The sequence below is a fragment of the Mixophyes fleayi genome, chromosome 10 (assembly GCF_038048845.1).
Source record: "Mixophyes fleayi isolate aMixFle1 chromosome 10, aMixFle1.hap1, whole genome shotgun sequence".
NCBI lineage: Eukaryota > Metazoa > Chordata > Amphibia > Anura > Limnodynastidae > Mixophyes > Mixophyes fleayi.
Window position 1 is genome coordinate 82688576 of NC_134411.1, and position 15264 is coordinate 82703839.

The following is a 15264-nucleotide window of genomic DNA, read 5'->3' on the forward strand; positions in this document are numbered from 1 at the left end:
CATCATCATCATTTATTTATTTATATAGCGTCACCTATTCCGCAGCGCTGTACAGAGAACTCATTCACATCAGTCCCTGCCCCATTACAGTCTAAATTCCCTAATATACACACAGACACACACACAGAGACCAGGGTCAATTTTTGATAGCAGCCAATTAACCTACCAGTATGTTTTTAGAGTGGAGGAAACCGGAGCACCCGGAGGAAACTCACGCAAAGACGGGGAGAATATACAAACTCTTCACAGATTAGGCCTTGGTTGGCAATTGAACTCATGACCCCAATGTTGTGAGGGAGAAGTGCTAACCATGAGTTAGACGTGACCTCGAGCAGCTGCAGGCTTTATGTCTGAAAAACAGCGTACTTCTGCATGCGCCGGAGTCATTTGCGCTCAAAGGGAAATCGGACACTGCTGTGTTCTGTTGTCGGATTCTGGGCATGCGCAGAGTAATTTTGTGTATTATATGCAGAAAACCGCCAGATACACTCCTTAATGAATCAGGCCCTATGTGTGTAGCTGGATAAATGACAATGCTTTCACCTTGTAAACTACTCAACTGTATGGTATTTCCTTATAACAAAGCCCAACTCTGCTTTTTTTAAAAAGCAGGATTAATTCTTCCAGGTCCATGAAGGTCAACCTTTTGTTATATTGTGTAAAGGAATGAATTTAAGCTGTGCTTGTTAACAGTGCATAAAACGGGTGCCTTTGTGTCACCATTTCATCTTGTCTGAAACGAATTGTGCGGAAAATAAGGACCCAACAATATTCCTGTAACAACTCGAGAATGTTTTTAAACTGCCTGCAGCTAATGCATGCAAATGTACACATAGCAATCAGCAATGTGAGTAAACAAAGAAATGCTGGCATGATTCAACCCCTGGTTCCGCGGACCTCTCCAGCACTGACAGCGTTAAGGTCACCAGATGATATTTACTGAAGATGTTTTGCAGAAAATAGTCTGGGAAAGGAGAGGAGAGAGGTTCATCCCCAGATTTATGTGTAGCCTGATCCAGACACATAAGCCACAGAGAGAGAGCGAGAGGGAGAGAGAGAGAGAGATAATGTATTCAGAAGCTGATGAAAGCCAGCAGCCAATAGGAGAAAGTCAATTGTTAATCAGTAGAAGAGAGGTGGAGGGTATTCTTCAAGTGTATAAGTGTTTTAAGCTACTGTAGTCGTACATGATCATAATAGGTGCCGCTTTCCTGTTCATCACAGCGTGGCCAGCTGATATGAAATCTGCCTTTTTAATTAGAGTGGGACTATCTGATATATTTCACTAAGACTTCTGATTATGATTCATCCAGCACAAGCTGCTGACAGTCAAGATTTCTCTTGGGTGTTGCATCGAATTCGAGACTGTATGGTGCACGTTTGGGAAGCGGAGGTACAGAAGAACTGGCGCATCTGCCATTAATTGTGTCGGAAAGGATGGAGAGGGTAGAGGGTCACCTGGACAGCGAACAAGAGGTCCTGGACCGTCTTGCTTTGGATACAGCTCTGAGCACAGCGGTAGTTGTCCTGGTGTATATTGTGGTGAAGATAAGTGTGGATGGAATTCGTCAATGGAGAGCCCGGGTGTCTATTCTGGTGGTGGGCGCCGGACCTGTTGGATTGACAGCTGCGCTCGTCGCTGTCCGCTCAGGGAAAGTGCTGACTTTAACTGTCTTGGATGAGCGCTCCAGGACTGCCTTACTTAGCCGACCCCAGCAAATAGCCTTGGACCCTCGAAGCGTCAAGTTTCTCTTGGATTTGGGAGTCGACTTTGACAATATTGAAGGATGCTGGCAGAATGATCACTTTTTCACCAAGATCGGTGTTTTCCACGAGCACCTTCTGAGCATTCTGGAACAGAGGAAACAAACATTGGACATTAGAATCTTGCTGGGAACCAAAGTAAGTGTTACATGTAATTCCATCCATGTCTTGCGATGTGTCACTGAGACGCCAATGGGGTAGATTTATCAAACATTCTAAAAAGGAAAACTGCAGATGTTGCCCATAGCAACCAAACACATTCTAGCTATCATTTATCTAGTACATTCTAGAAAATAATGGCTAGAATCTGATTGGTTGCTATGGTCAACACCTACACCTTTCCTTTTTAGAAAGTTCGATAAATATACCCCCATATCTTTCACAGCCAGTGGTTTATGTCTCAAGTGACAAATCAGAGATGGTTTATCCCAGCCTTCTGGGGTTAATCTTAAAACCAGCAAAAAAGCAGCTGATTATAGCTTTGTTTGAGGTTCTTATGACTATAGCTATAAGTAAGAGCTTTTATCATTTATGATATAGCGCATACATTATGGATAATACTGGATATGCAGTTAAATTTCACTTATCCGAGCACACGGGTGTAATAAATTGAATTTTGAGACTTTTTCTAATGCTTCTCACAAGAGGATAACAAGCTGTGGGCTTGCAAATTTTAGCCCAAGGGGTGAGAAGCGACTCAGCAGCATATTAGGAACATTTTAAAGGGAAAAAATGCATGTTTCCCAGTGACCTTACCCAAGGTAGCTTACTATGGGACTAGCCCAGGGATCAGATGCCCCCTGCCCCCTAGCCCAGCCTGCCCCTGATTAGATAACTGCAGTAGTGGTGCAGGTTAGTGCTGCAATTTGGAATAGTATATTGTTAGAATTTTGCACATTTGCACATATATATATATATAATTTTTTTTTTTTTCTTTTTTTTTTTTTTCTTTCAATAACGTAACTACAACCTGAACAATTGTTCTTGGAATGTCTAACTTAGAATACATATTGATCAGAAAAAGTCAATATGTTTGACATGACCAAATCTTTCTTAGATAACAATTAGTTAAGTAATCGCACACACACACGTGAGACTGTAAGTCAGACTGAATATTCACTTATGCGTAATCAGGGCTTATGTTATCTGGTCCAAATGATCATAATTTATTATTCCTGCTTGGACGCTTTAGACACTGTCCTAATAATACATGTGTGTATATAACCTTTCCAGCTTTCGATAAACTTTAACCCCCTGCTTACCCTGACAGACACCATAATTACAGTGCTTGTTGTAACTAACATAAAATTACAGGTTGTGACATTTCTGGCTAATGTGCAATAATAGGAAATATCTATCAATTGATCCCATAACTGCATTGGATTCTTATTTATAATGAACAATGCCGGGTAGAAATAGTACAGAATTTCTCCAAAATGCTGATTTATATAGCCAAACAAATAAGTGGCCCTACTCTTATACCTTAGTCACAACCTCAAGGGTATATTTACTAAACTGCTGGTTTGAAAAAGTGGAGATGTTGCCTATAGCAACCAGTCAGATTCTAACTGTCATTTTGTAGAATGTACTATATAAATGATAACTAGAATCTGATTGGTTGCTATGGGCAACACCTCCGCTTAGCCTTTTTGGAAGCTTAAGTAAATCTACCACTTTGTCTTATTATGTAAAGATTCAGTTTTGTTTGTGCTCACCAGGTGTCCCCATAGAAACATATCAAATGATGACCGAACCTTTTGCAATTGTCTTTTATAGGTCTAATATTAATAACTAAGTGGAGGGCAGTTATATATTGTACAGATTTAGGGGTCAAAATTGAGTCTATTTTTCAGACAACATTATGACCATATACTTTTGGAATAGTTAATTGTTTAAAGACATTAGTTTTTTTTTAGAGATGCTCAGGCTCGGTTCCTCGAGAACGGAACACACCCGAACTTAGGGAATCCGAGTAGCGAGCCGAGTCTGCTCGGTACTGTCGCGCGCCCTCGGAAATGAAAATGAGGCAAAACGTCATTGTGACGTCGTCGGATCTCGCGAGATTTGAATTCCTTTTTAAGATCCAACATAGCGAGGGGTGGGAGGGAGGGCGGACCCCCATTTTTCTTTTCTGCCACTGCTGTGTGCCAATGTGTCCTAGATGTGCTAGGAACTGCCGTGTGTTTGTGTCATTGCTCTGTCGCTTACCATCCAGCCAGGTCGCTGCAGTATTTGTCCGAAAGTGTATGAAAATAATATTGTGACCTGTGAGGTGGTCAAAATTGACTGCAAATTACTTGAAATTCGCGTTATTGAGGTTAATAATAATGTAGGAACAAAAAAAGAGCAAAATTATGTGAATTTAGCATATTTTAGGATTTTTTCTAAAAATTCCAAAACCAAAACACAAGGGCGGTTTTGCCAAAACCAAAACCAAAACACAAAGCTAATCCAGATCCAAAACCAAAACCAGTTCACATGGGGGTCAGTGAGCATCTCTAGTTTTTTTTTCCAGAAGTGTAGTTGGTCATGGACCCCAGGTACAAATGTTGATTTAATTTCATATGTTCATATTCTATTTTTATGGCTATATACTTGCTTTGATTAGTCTATCACCCCTGTAGATATATATTTATTATATAAGAGTTCCACAGCTCCCGTTATTTCTGAAATCTGCAGAGCATCATGGGAGATATAGTTGAGCCGAAGTGTCATAGTTACTGCGACTGCTATAATTCATTAATTCTTTGCAGCTTACATGGGGATGGTAAATAATAATTTTCTCTGAAAGGTGACCGGACATAATTATGTTACCAGGTAAAAAGAATGAGCCACCATTGTAGTTATATCAATGTGGTTTAAATTCTAATCTCTACAAGATATGAATTAGTGTTCTCCTCTCCCCCTTATTACTCTGAACCTCTTATCTAAATCTCCTTTCTTCACTTCTCCCGGCCCCCATCTTCAGTGACTTCCACATAGTCACTTGTTCCGTTCAAAGAGACCTAACAATTTGCGGTGCTCTTAATTTAATTTACCTCTGCTGCTGAGAAGTGAAGGACATCAGTCCTACTTCGGAGACTGGTATTTCCAGATCTCAGCTGTCTCTGCTTGAGAATGACTGAATTGCTTTTGGTGGCCAAACATGAGAATTTAATCTTGTTAGGGCCATGGTGAAAGCATTGTTTGAAGAGCTTTTCCCTTTAAATTGTTGGTAGTAATTGGCAAAACATAGGAAGCATTGTAGACCAACATGTTGTGGTTAGGTTATTACCGCAAAAACATTTTCATGATCAGTTTGATGGCCATATAATAACTAGTTTACAGAACTTAATGAGACTCTATCTGGTTCATTGTAGAATTTTCATAATGCTGAAATAAAGGCCATAGGCAAACAGAGGGGGGTTCCTAGTGCCTGGAAACCCCCCTCCAAGCCTAAAGCACTGTATAATTAAGGTGGCTGGACCCTACTCCCGCTACACACAGCTCTGCTTGAATAGGGAGAGCTACGTGCACCTAACAGTAGTGCACGCAGCATTGCCCATGTATATTATGGGGATAGGAAGAGTTGGAGAGCAGCCAAGCACTGTCTAAACTTATAGCCACGCCCCCATGCATGCTGGTCACACCTACTGGCGGCATGGTGTGGAAGCCCCCCTCTACAAATCCTGTGTTTGCCCCTGAAAGGCAGTAGCCCAGCTTACGGCTACTCTTGGAGCTTCTCCAGACAGTAGAGTAAGTATGTATGCCATTTTAACGCCTTCCGAGATGAAGTTGCCAGACTTTAACTCAACCTGGATCACACATTGATTTAGGAGACCACTAGAAACCTAAAGTTATCAAGGTGGTGAGGGAATATGTAGGGTTGAAGCTGGCTGATATGGGAACAGGATTGGTACCTGGCTTTTGGATGCTTGTAGCGGGTGGATAAACAGACTTTCCAGATACTGAATAATGTGGCCTTGCTTGGCTTTCGCTTTCTTCAATTCAATCAGATAGATCCAGCTTCAAACTGTGGGAGATTTCACTGGTTAAGGCTGTGGGCTCGCTGTGCTGCCAGAGGTTGATCCGGGCTTACCTGAGGTCTAGGGATATCAGCAAGGAGGAGATAGACTTTGCGGCTTAACACCCACAGGTTTCCCCAGTAGGAGGTTGCGGACACGGGAGGAACAAAGGAACAAGCCAAAACTTAAATTGAGGAAAGCAGAGAAATTAAAATGGACAAGTTACACGATAGATTGGGTGAGTAACAGGATATCTGACAAGTAATACTGAAGTACGAGTAGTAAACAAAAACTGGTGCTCTCTTGGGCCTTTTTGAACACTGTGCTGCTGACGTCTGCATTCATGTATGCGGCTGCTGTTTAGGCACAGAGATGCAAGAACAGCAGGGTGGGAGCATGATGGCACCAAGAGTGAAAGTTCTGGGGAAACCACCAAACATGGCTGTATGTGATATTCCCATAGGATATAGTCTCATGAGTCATCATCATCATTTATTTATATAGCGCCACTAATTCCGTAGTGCTGTACAGAGACCTCATTCACATCAGTCCCTGCCCCATTGGAGCTTACAGTCTAAATTTCCTAACACACACACACAGACAGAGAGACTAAGGGCAATTTAATAGCAGCCAATTAACCTACCAGTATGTTTTCGGATTGTGGAAGGAAACCGGAGCATCGGGAGGAAACCCACGCAAACATGGGGAGAACATACAAACTCCACACAGATAAGGCCATGGTCAGGAATTGAACTCATGACCCCAGTGCTGTGAGGCAGAAGTGCTAACTACTGAGCCACTGTGCCGCACACAAATAGGATGACTCCGTGTGTGGTGACCGTTAACGTTAATTTGGAGCTCAAACCAATATGAACTCCCCCTCCACTCAATAGACATGCACTCCTCTCTAGATAGTAGAAAGTGTGTGGGTTCTTCTCTCTGGACAACCACTGTTAACCCTTCGTAGCCCACACATAATTCATTATTTCAGCTGTTGAGAAGTGTTAAAGCCATAACACATAACACTATTCCATCCTTGTCATCTAAACTATTACAGCCACCACCTGATTGGACAGATAATGTAGCAATCATTCAGGTGCAACCTAGGCTTAATTATTCAATTGACAGCTATTCATTAGTGTTATAAGCTCTATATAGCTCTGTGACTGTACAAATAAATAGGAAACTGTACTGTGTGCACAATGACTTAAGGTTATATATGCTCAATGAAATAGTTATAAAAATAGCCAAAACGAAATTCTACTTTAATGGACTATATTCTGCCTTTCATTTAAACCGTATTGATCAAGTGATGTAGTAGCTTATGTTATTGTTTGCAAATACACAGGAGAATAAGGTTCAATGGGCAAGAAGGAAAACTAACACCCCCCACCCCCCCCACCCTCAATTTTAACAAAATTGAGCCTAATATATTCATAAATCATTTATAACCAGACTTGCAGCGAAGCAGTTGCCATGCCAACAGCAGAATGCCCAGTAAGGTTTTTCATAGACATTTAATTAAATAAAAACTTTGAGGCCGGTCATGCAGAACATGAATAATTGTCAGCAAAAGATTGGCTGCATTACATGTTGTGGCTGGAGGATTGCAAATATTTGCAATTATGAATATTTATAATCGATGTGCACTGACACTCCCAAGATGTTCCATAGCTGCCGTCTGATCCGTATGATCCAAACATGTCACATCACCCCCAACAAGCACACGCTGCCGACGTGCTAATTGCCTAAATCATTTCCTGTCCATTTTCCTCACTCAGCGGTGACAAAAAAAGCAACAAATGTTGTAGTTAACCAATTAAAATATTTTTAGACCGTTTCTGTATCCCTCCATATCATTGCTTTTAAATGAAATGATTTATTTCTATAATTAGAGTATGTGAATTAACATTTTACAATATAGGGATGCTAAAGGTGCATTAAACTCAAGGAATTCGGGCAAACGTCTCTTGTTGAATACAGGTGTAGGTACGCTCTGCTCTTACACACACACAATACACTATAGGAGACTTCCGAAACATGTCCCAGCAGAACACTCAGGAAAAAAAAGTATTTAGTGATTGTCAACAGTTAATAATATAGTCATTGACAAATTTTATTTTATTTTTTTAAAAAAAAGAACCCCCACATGGTGTCACGGTTACAAACAGGAGTACAGCTAGGAGTCACGAATATGGTGAAAACACTGTTTATTTGCAGAAAAGTATAAATAGCAGGTAATCAAGAGCAGTAGTAAATACCAGGTGCAAGCTGATGCAGGAAATGATACGAATGTTCAGAAACCAGCAGGTAAACAGCTAATGCAGGGAAGCAGGAGGTATGAACAGATTCCAAGCAGGCATGAACCAGAGGAGCAAGGCAGGAGGAAGAATCCACAGGTTGCAACAAGGCTATGACATCACAGGATGGGACAACAATAACCAGCCATGTGTGCTGGGAGTGACAGGTATATAAAGGGAAAACCACACCCAGGTGCATGGGATAATTGGTGAACATGAAGGTTAACCCCTAATGCACACAATAAGGCACAATAGCAGCACCTCTGGTGAATGGAGGTACTGCCAATACAAATACAATAATAAGGACAAAAAGGCAGGAGCTGCCATGCAAAGCAGCATGTAATGCATAAGCTGTAGGCAGATCGTGACACATGGCACTACATTTATCAGGATGTTATTAATGTCTACTGTACATAAAATTAATTTTTACAGTTGCTCTTGATTGCAAACACATGTTCTAGCATGCATGTTCTAGCATGTTCTAGCACGCAATCATCATCGCTATCACTCAGCGCTTACACCCGACCTGTGATACATGGGACATCAGTGGCGGATCCAGGCCCCCAGCAGCACAAGTCTTTTAAATTTGACGCCGATCAAAACGCGTGGAGGGGGCGGGGCCAATCGCGGGTTGTGGACGGGGTTTTCCGGGCCCAGCCAATCAGAATGAAGGAGGGGCATGATTATGCAAAATCACCTAAAAATGCCGTCTCGGTCCGCCCCTGTGGGACATGCCATAACCCAATTACAAATCTGTCCCCACATTTTAAAATTTACTCCCCCTCCAATGTAACAAGGTGCAAAGTTACTAAATTTTTTTACTTTACACTCCTTAATGAATCAGGCCCTTAGAGTGTATCATTATCCAATATTAGCATTGTAAGCCTTCACCAAGGAATGTAAGATGTATGTATTGTGCGTTTTTTAAATGCACATATATATCGAGCATACGCACATCTGTATTCAACAAGGAGCAAATCTAAGGACACATCTGTTGATGAATACAGGTCTAAGGTGGGAATTCTATTGGCCTCGTTACTGCTGAAAGTACCGCGGCCTGCACACTATTACCGATATTACAGTAATATTGCACATAACTACCGTTAATACGGTAATTTCAACACCCGGAGCCGTGAGCAGAAAGCAGTGTTAAAATTACCGTATAAGCGGTAATAGCTTTAGCGCAGCGTTACTCTGGGGGGAATTGAATCCCCCAATAAGTCTGCTCTGCACTAATAGACAATACACTGCAGGATATCTCCAATACATATGTAGAATATAAAGTCACAAAAGAAAACCGATTCAATTAATGTCACCTGTTAATAATATAGGGCATGATTCATTAATGAACTTAGGCAAGAAGTTGAGTAAGTTTTCTTACTTAAGTATTCTGGACAAAACCATGTTACAGTGCAAGGGGTGTAAATTAGTTTATTATTTTGCTCATAAGTTAAATACTGACTGTTTTTCAATTTCTTGCCTAAGTTCCCTAATGAATCAGGCCCATAGTCATTAATGACAAAAATATAAAAAAAGTAGAAAATTGTTTTTTTCCCCTCATCAACACCCCCATAAAATACATTTATTACAATGTTATTAATGTCTACTATACATACAAATATATTATACCGTTCTTCTGATTGCAAATACATATTCCAGCTTACATATACATACAAGTTAAATGTTTGTAATATGAAAATATTTACTATAAATGTGCCTGCATGGCACCCCGCCTTATGTGGCTTTTCCACAAATCCCAACCTGACCACGTATCACGTATTGTTTTACTTATGGGTCAGTACTGAAATTTGAGATGAACATTGCCCACGGAAGTTTCATGCATAGTGACATACCTCCCCACTATCCCTATTTTGGCAGCTTGTCCTGATTCACAGGTCACATAAGCCCACCAACTTTAGTGGGAAAGTTGGTGGGCTTTAACTGAATATGGTCCTTTGTGGGCGGAGTTTGGACGTAACTGGCTGGAGTTTGGGCAGGGGTGGGGCTTATTTTGTAATACTTTCTGGATTCTGAATGTTAGGAGCTATGGGCCTGTTTCATTAAGGATCTCAAATTAGGAGGATACTCATTTCAGTCTCCTGGACAAAACCATGTTACAATGGAAGGGGTGCAAATAAGTGTTCTGTTTTACACATAAGTTAACTACTGACTGTTTTTTCATGTAACACACAAATATTTGATAGCTTATTTGTACACTGAAATTTAAAGTTGATATTTGTGTGTTACATGAAAAAACAGTCAGTAGTTAACTTATGTGTAAAACAGAACACTTATTTGCACCCCTTCCATTGTAACATGGTTTTGTCCAGGAGACTGAAATGAGAATCCTCTTCATTTAAGAACCTTAATGAATCAGGCCCTATGTGTGTTAGAGTGTGTTGTGCTTTCTTTAAAGATTTTTTAATTTACGTGGAAGTCTATAGATTTGAGGCAAGCTGCAAATATCAACAATGCACTTTTACAGTTTTTAATGCAAGTGTCCTGGACAATGTAATATGTTAGTATTGTTGCTACCAAGCCTATGGATTATAGACTGCGTGGTTGACTCCCTTTATAAAGGTGGGAGCTGTTGCTTTTTAGCACATGGTCCTTGTTGACTAATTTATTTCCGTTGCTGAGGAAACATAAGTTTGGGCTAGCATCAGGTCACCGATCTGTGCTGGTATCTATCTATTGTGGGCACCGTGCCTCCTGCTTACCTCATGTAGCCAGCTACCTAGGAGAGCCGTTAGTGTTGTTGTTGCAGGAGATCCAGGACAACAGGAGTTACTTGGCAGGACCAATCAGCACTACTGCCAGACACGTGGGCCCAGACAAAGGCAGACACAAGAGCTGCTAGCGATGTGTTTAGCCACACTGGTGCATTGTGTTGGTAGCAGAACTGATCCAAGCACACATGTCAATCCCGCCGACACTGTACCTAAAATTAATGATGCCCGCCAGCAGTGCAATAACAGGGTTCAGTTGTAGCTATTAGAGGGAAAATAAAAAGTTTACAAATGAATAGGAAAGGAGTTTTAGTGGTTGTTTCTTGCCCATTGATTCACTGTAATTTCAAACATCCAGGTCTGGATTTTTATTATTGTTTAGTTACATAGCACCAATCATATTGCACAGGACTGTATAGAGAATATTTGTCATTCACATCAGTCCCGTTTCCACTGGAGCTTGCAGTCTAAATTGACTAGGATTAGGATTAGTATACCTGTTATGTAAGGTAGGTATTCCACTCGATTTTCTGCTGCGACTAGCTGCTTAGCAACCAGATGCGGCTCTTCTGGCTCTTGCGCCAGCTCTAATGTGCATGAGCGTCCCGTTGCTAGGCACTGGGATGCTATTGGAACCCCCAGCAGCGTCTGATGATGCTGCACAGCCGGCGCTAATCATAGGAGCGTTCACTCTATTTTAGTGTCTCCAGATTCTCTGTGTATGACCTCGGCTGACCTTTTGACTACTCTCCTGGTTTTCTCCTATTTGACTTACCTGGTATCCATTCTCTACTTGTTGCTTGACCTCTCTTACGGATCTCTCTTGTATACTTCTCATGCCCGAACGATACCGACCCGGCTTGTTGTGATTACTCCATCTTGATCTTCCTAGTGTACTTTCACTGTCCGCCCGCTACTGACTCGGCCTACTCTCTACTCTCCATTACCTATCTGGTAGCTCAGTTCAAGGTCCGTAACCTGCAAATCTCCAACAGCGAAACCCATACTCACTTGTGGGGGTCCCTGGAGAAGACCGGAGGCGCGTTAGACTCCGCACCTCCTTCTAGAGCTGTGCCAACATCAACGGGTATACTCTAGATTTTGTCTTGTGACACCAGGCCAACTCATGGGTGTCTACTTCCGGCATCTGTGAGACTTGGATTGTGTGGTAGAGTTTGGAAACGGCACCTCTGCTGATAATATGTGGAAGTGGGTTCAATTTGTGTAAACTGTCTTTTCGGTAAGTGAGCCTTGAACAAGGTGGTGGATCTGCAGCTATTGGTAAAAAAAAAAATGTGTTCAGTAGTTGACTCTTTTCCTGCAGTTGTGCAAATGATAGTGGTGGGAAATGTTAAATAAGTTATTACTGCTGCTTTCCATATGGAGTCCATATACTTATTTTTGTGAAGAGGGGGTGTGCCCAAAAAAGGGCGAGAGAGAGTGGGGTGATACAGTCAGATACCTCTGGATAGTTGGATAGTTGTAAATTCACAGATGGGATAGATAAGCCAGACATTGTGTTGCTTTGTAAACCAGGGGATGAATTCTACAAGCTCTCACCAACCAGCTCGTTTTTGAGACCCATCGCTTAATGTTTGGTTTGCCAAGCTAGTAGTTTACTGGCATCCGGGGTTGGGGGGCAGGGGGGAATCTACCCCTGGGCCAGTCCCATGGTGGACTACCTTGGATTGGGTCACTGGGCTACCTACATTTTCTTTCCTTTAAAATGTTCCTAATAGGTTACTGCACCGAGTCCCATCCCGGGCTAAAATTTGCCAGTCAGCCCCAGTCTGGCATTGTAGTATCTAAGAAATAAGGGGTAGACCCAGCATCGTTGGTGAGGGACCAACAATGCTCTGGCTAAGAGTTCTCTCTTTCCCCAAGTTTATTTTATAGTTCCAGATAAATTTGTTGCATGCAGACTGGGGCGTGTGGATTGTCCTAGTCGGTGCAGCCATAGGCCAGGTCTTAACAAGTAGAGGACTCTAGGGCAGTGATGGCTAACCTGTGACACTCCAGGTGTTGTGAAACTACAAGTCCCAGCATGCTCTGCCAGCTATCAGCTAGTTATCTACTGGCAAAGCATGCTGGGGCTTGTAGTTTCACACCACCTGGAGTGTCACAGGTTAGCCATCACTGCTCTAGGGAGAACATTCATTTTTATTGCGTCAATTCTCCCTATCCAAAATATACCAAGCATTTTTTTTGACAGTAATGTTTTTAAAAAGCCTGCAGCATTGTATAGTGACTCTTTCTATATTGCACCCACACAGTTTATGTAAATGATAACACACATCCTATTTTATTTTTATTTCATGCAACTGAAGCTTCATCCCCACTACAGACAGAGATCACATTTTCTATCTAGCTGAACGTGCCCAAGGTTCCAAAATAATCAGTCAACATACTTTGTACACAAATATCCAGCTTAGAAGGCCAACTTCACGCTCCCAAGGGACATCTCCCTGCTGTTCTCAATTAGATTTGGTTTCAAACACATTAATTATTTTTCCAGTGCCAGAATACAACTTTCACCATTTTTCTTCTCCATTCTGCATTTCAAGAGAAAATTTCCACTGTTTTTCAAGCATGCTTTTTAAAGTACACATAAATGTTATCCAACTAGATCAACATTTTAATGGAAAAATCCTAACAGAAAGACCAGCAATGTACAAACATCTGGAAAATCACAGATTCAACAAATTATGATAGGGGAAAATCTAATAATAGTTTAATATGTCCTGTCTGTAGAACTGAATCTGAGTATAGTTTATATGGTAATATTTTCTGTTATGTTGCGTTATGTTTGCCTATTTTTTAAGCGCATTTGAAATTAACCTTTTCACTACAAGTCATGGGGGTATATTTACTAAACTGCGGGTTTAAAAAAGAGGAGATGTTGCCTATAGCAACCAGATTCTTGCTGTAATTTTTGTAGAATGTGCTAAATAATAACTAGAATCTTATTGGTTGCTATAGGCAACATCTCCACTTTTTCAAACCCGCAGTTTAGTAAATTTAGCCCATGGACTTTAAAGGAACAATTTTTTGGGTGATATATGTAAAATTTATGTCGCCTGATGATGTGTTTTAGTAATCGTTTATTAAAATGTGTTGTTCACACAACAAGATCATCGTCATTTATTTACGTAGCGCCAGCAAATTCCATAGCGCATTACGATTGGGAACAAACACGGTAATAAAACAATACTGGGTAATACAGACAGAGAGAGGAGAGGGCCCTGTCTGCAAGCTTACATGGGAGTCAGTTTACACAGTGCTTGTACTAAAAAAAGAATCATATATAACCCACATGCATAATATAATGTCACCACTCTGTTTAATAGCACCCAAGAGTCATTTTTATTTCCAGGTAATTGACTGCGGAATCAGTGTCATATGTGCATACAATTAAATATATGAAAACTTGTTATGTCAAAGAGCTATAATCAAATACACTATTTCCAGCACTAGTATTCAAGGCAGATCATATTCTAGTGGCTCCTTTACAATACAGAGAATACTCTAGTCTCATCCACCCTCATTACATCCTCCCATTCCCGGTTACAGGACTTTTTTCGGGCTGCACCCACTCTATGGAACTTTCTCCCTCGCACAATAAGACTCTCCTCTGGTCTACAAACTTTCAAGCGTTCTCTGAAAACCTACCTATTCAAACAAGCTTATAATATTCCTCAACCACCCTCTTAACCTCACTGCCTTTAGCCTGTTACACAATTTCACACAAGACAACTACCCCCTGACCAACATTGTTGTGTGACAGGATCATTTAGCTTATGAGTCACTTTTGCCTTTGCAGTCTGGCTGGGCCAAGATGCAAAATGTATACTTAACCTCATGTGTCAATCTCCCATTATCCCATAAATTGTAAGCTTGCGAGCAGGGCCTTCTCACCTCTTTGTCTGTTTTACCCAGTTTGTTTATTAGTTTATTATGTTTGTCCCCAATTGTAAAGCGCTACGGAATATGTTGGCGCTATATAAATAAATGATGATGATGGTGATAGTGACTGATTTCTAATACACAGAGCATTCTATTGAACTCAAACCACAGATCATTATAGTAACTTTTACACAACACATAGAGCATTCTAGTGACCTTTACACAATACATAGAGCATTCTAGTGACCTTTACACAATACATAGAGCATTCTAGTAACCTTTACACAATACATAGAGAATTCTAGTGACATTTACACAATAAATAGAGCATTCTAGTAACCAGTGTACAATAGAGAGGTTATTCTACTGACTGGTATACAGTACACAAAGCATTACAGTGACCTCTGTACAATACAGAGAGCATTCTAGTGAAATATGTACAATACATAGAGCATTCTTCTATTGACCAATTTACAAAACACTGAGCATTCTAGTGTGATATGCTATTAATCAGCCTATATTACCTATATATATATATATATATATATATATATATATATATAT

The 15264-nt window shown here is 40.8% G+C and overlaps 1 protein-coding gene across 2 annotated transcripts in view; it reads left to right on the forward strand.

Annotated features, from left to right (window-relative positions):
* The first annotated feature begins 958 nt into the window (after positions 1–958).
* LOC142104373 (uncharacterized) overlaps positions 959–15264 on the forward strand; it is a 388681-nt gene continuing 374375 nt past the window's right edge. For both annotated transcript variants that reach the window (XR_012679564.1, XM_075188999.1), the window contains exon 1: positions 959–1902. Coding sequence is in view for 1 of the 2 variants with exons in the window: in XM_075188999.1 (XP_075045100.1) it covers positions 1438–1902 (465 nt within the window). In the remaining variant the exon portion in view is untranslated. The remainder of the gene's footprint in view (positions 1903–15264) is intronic.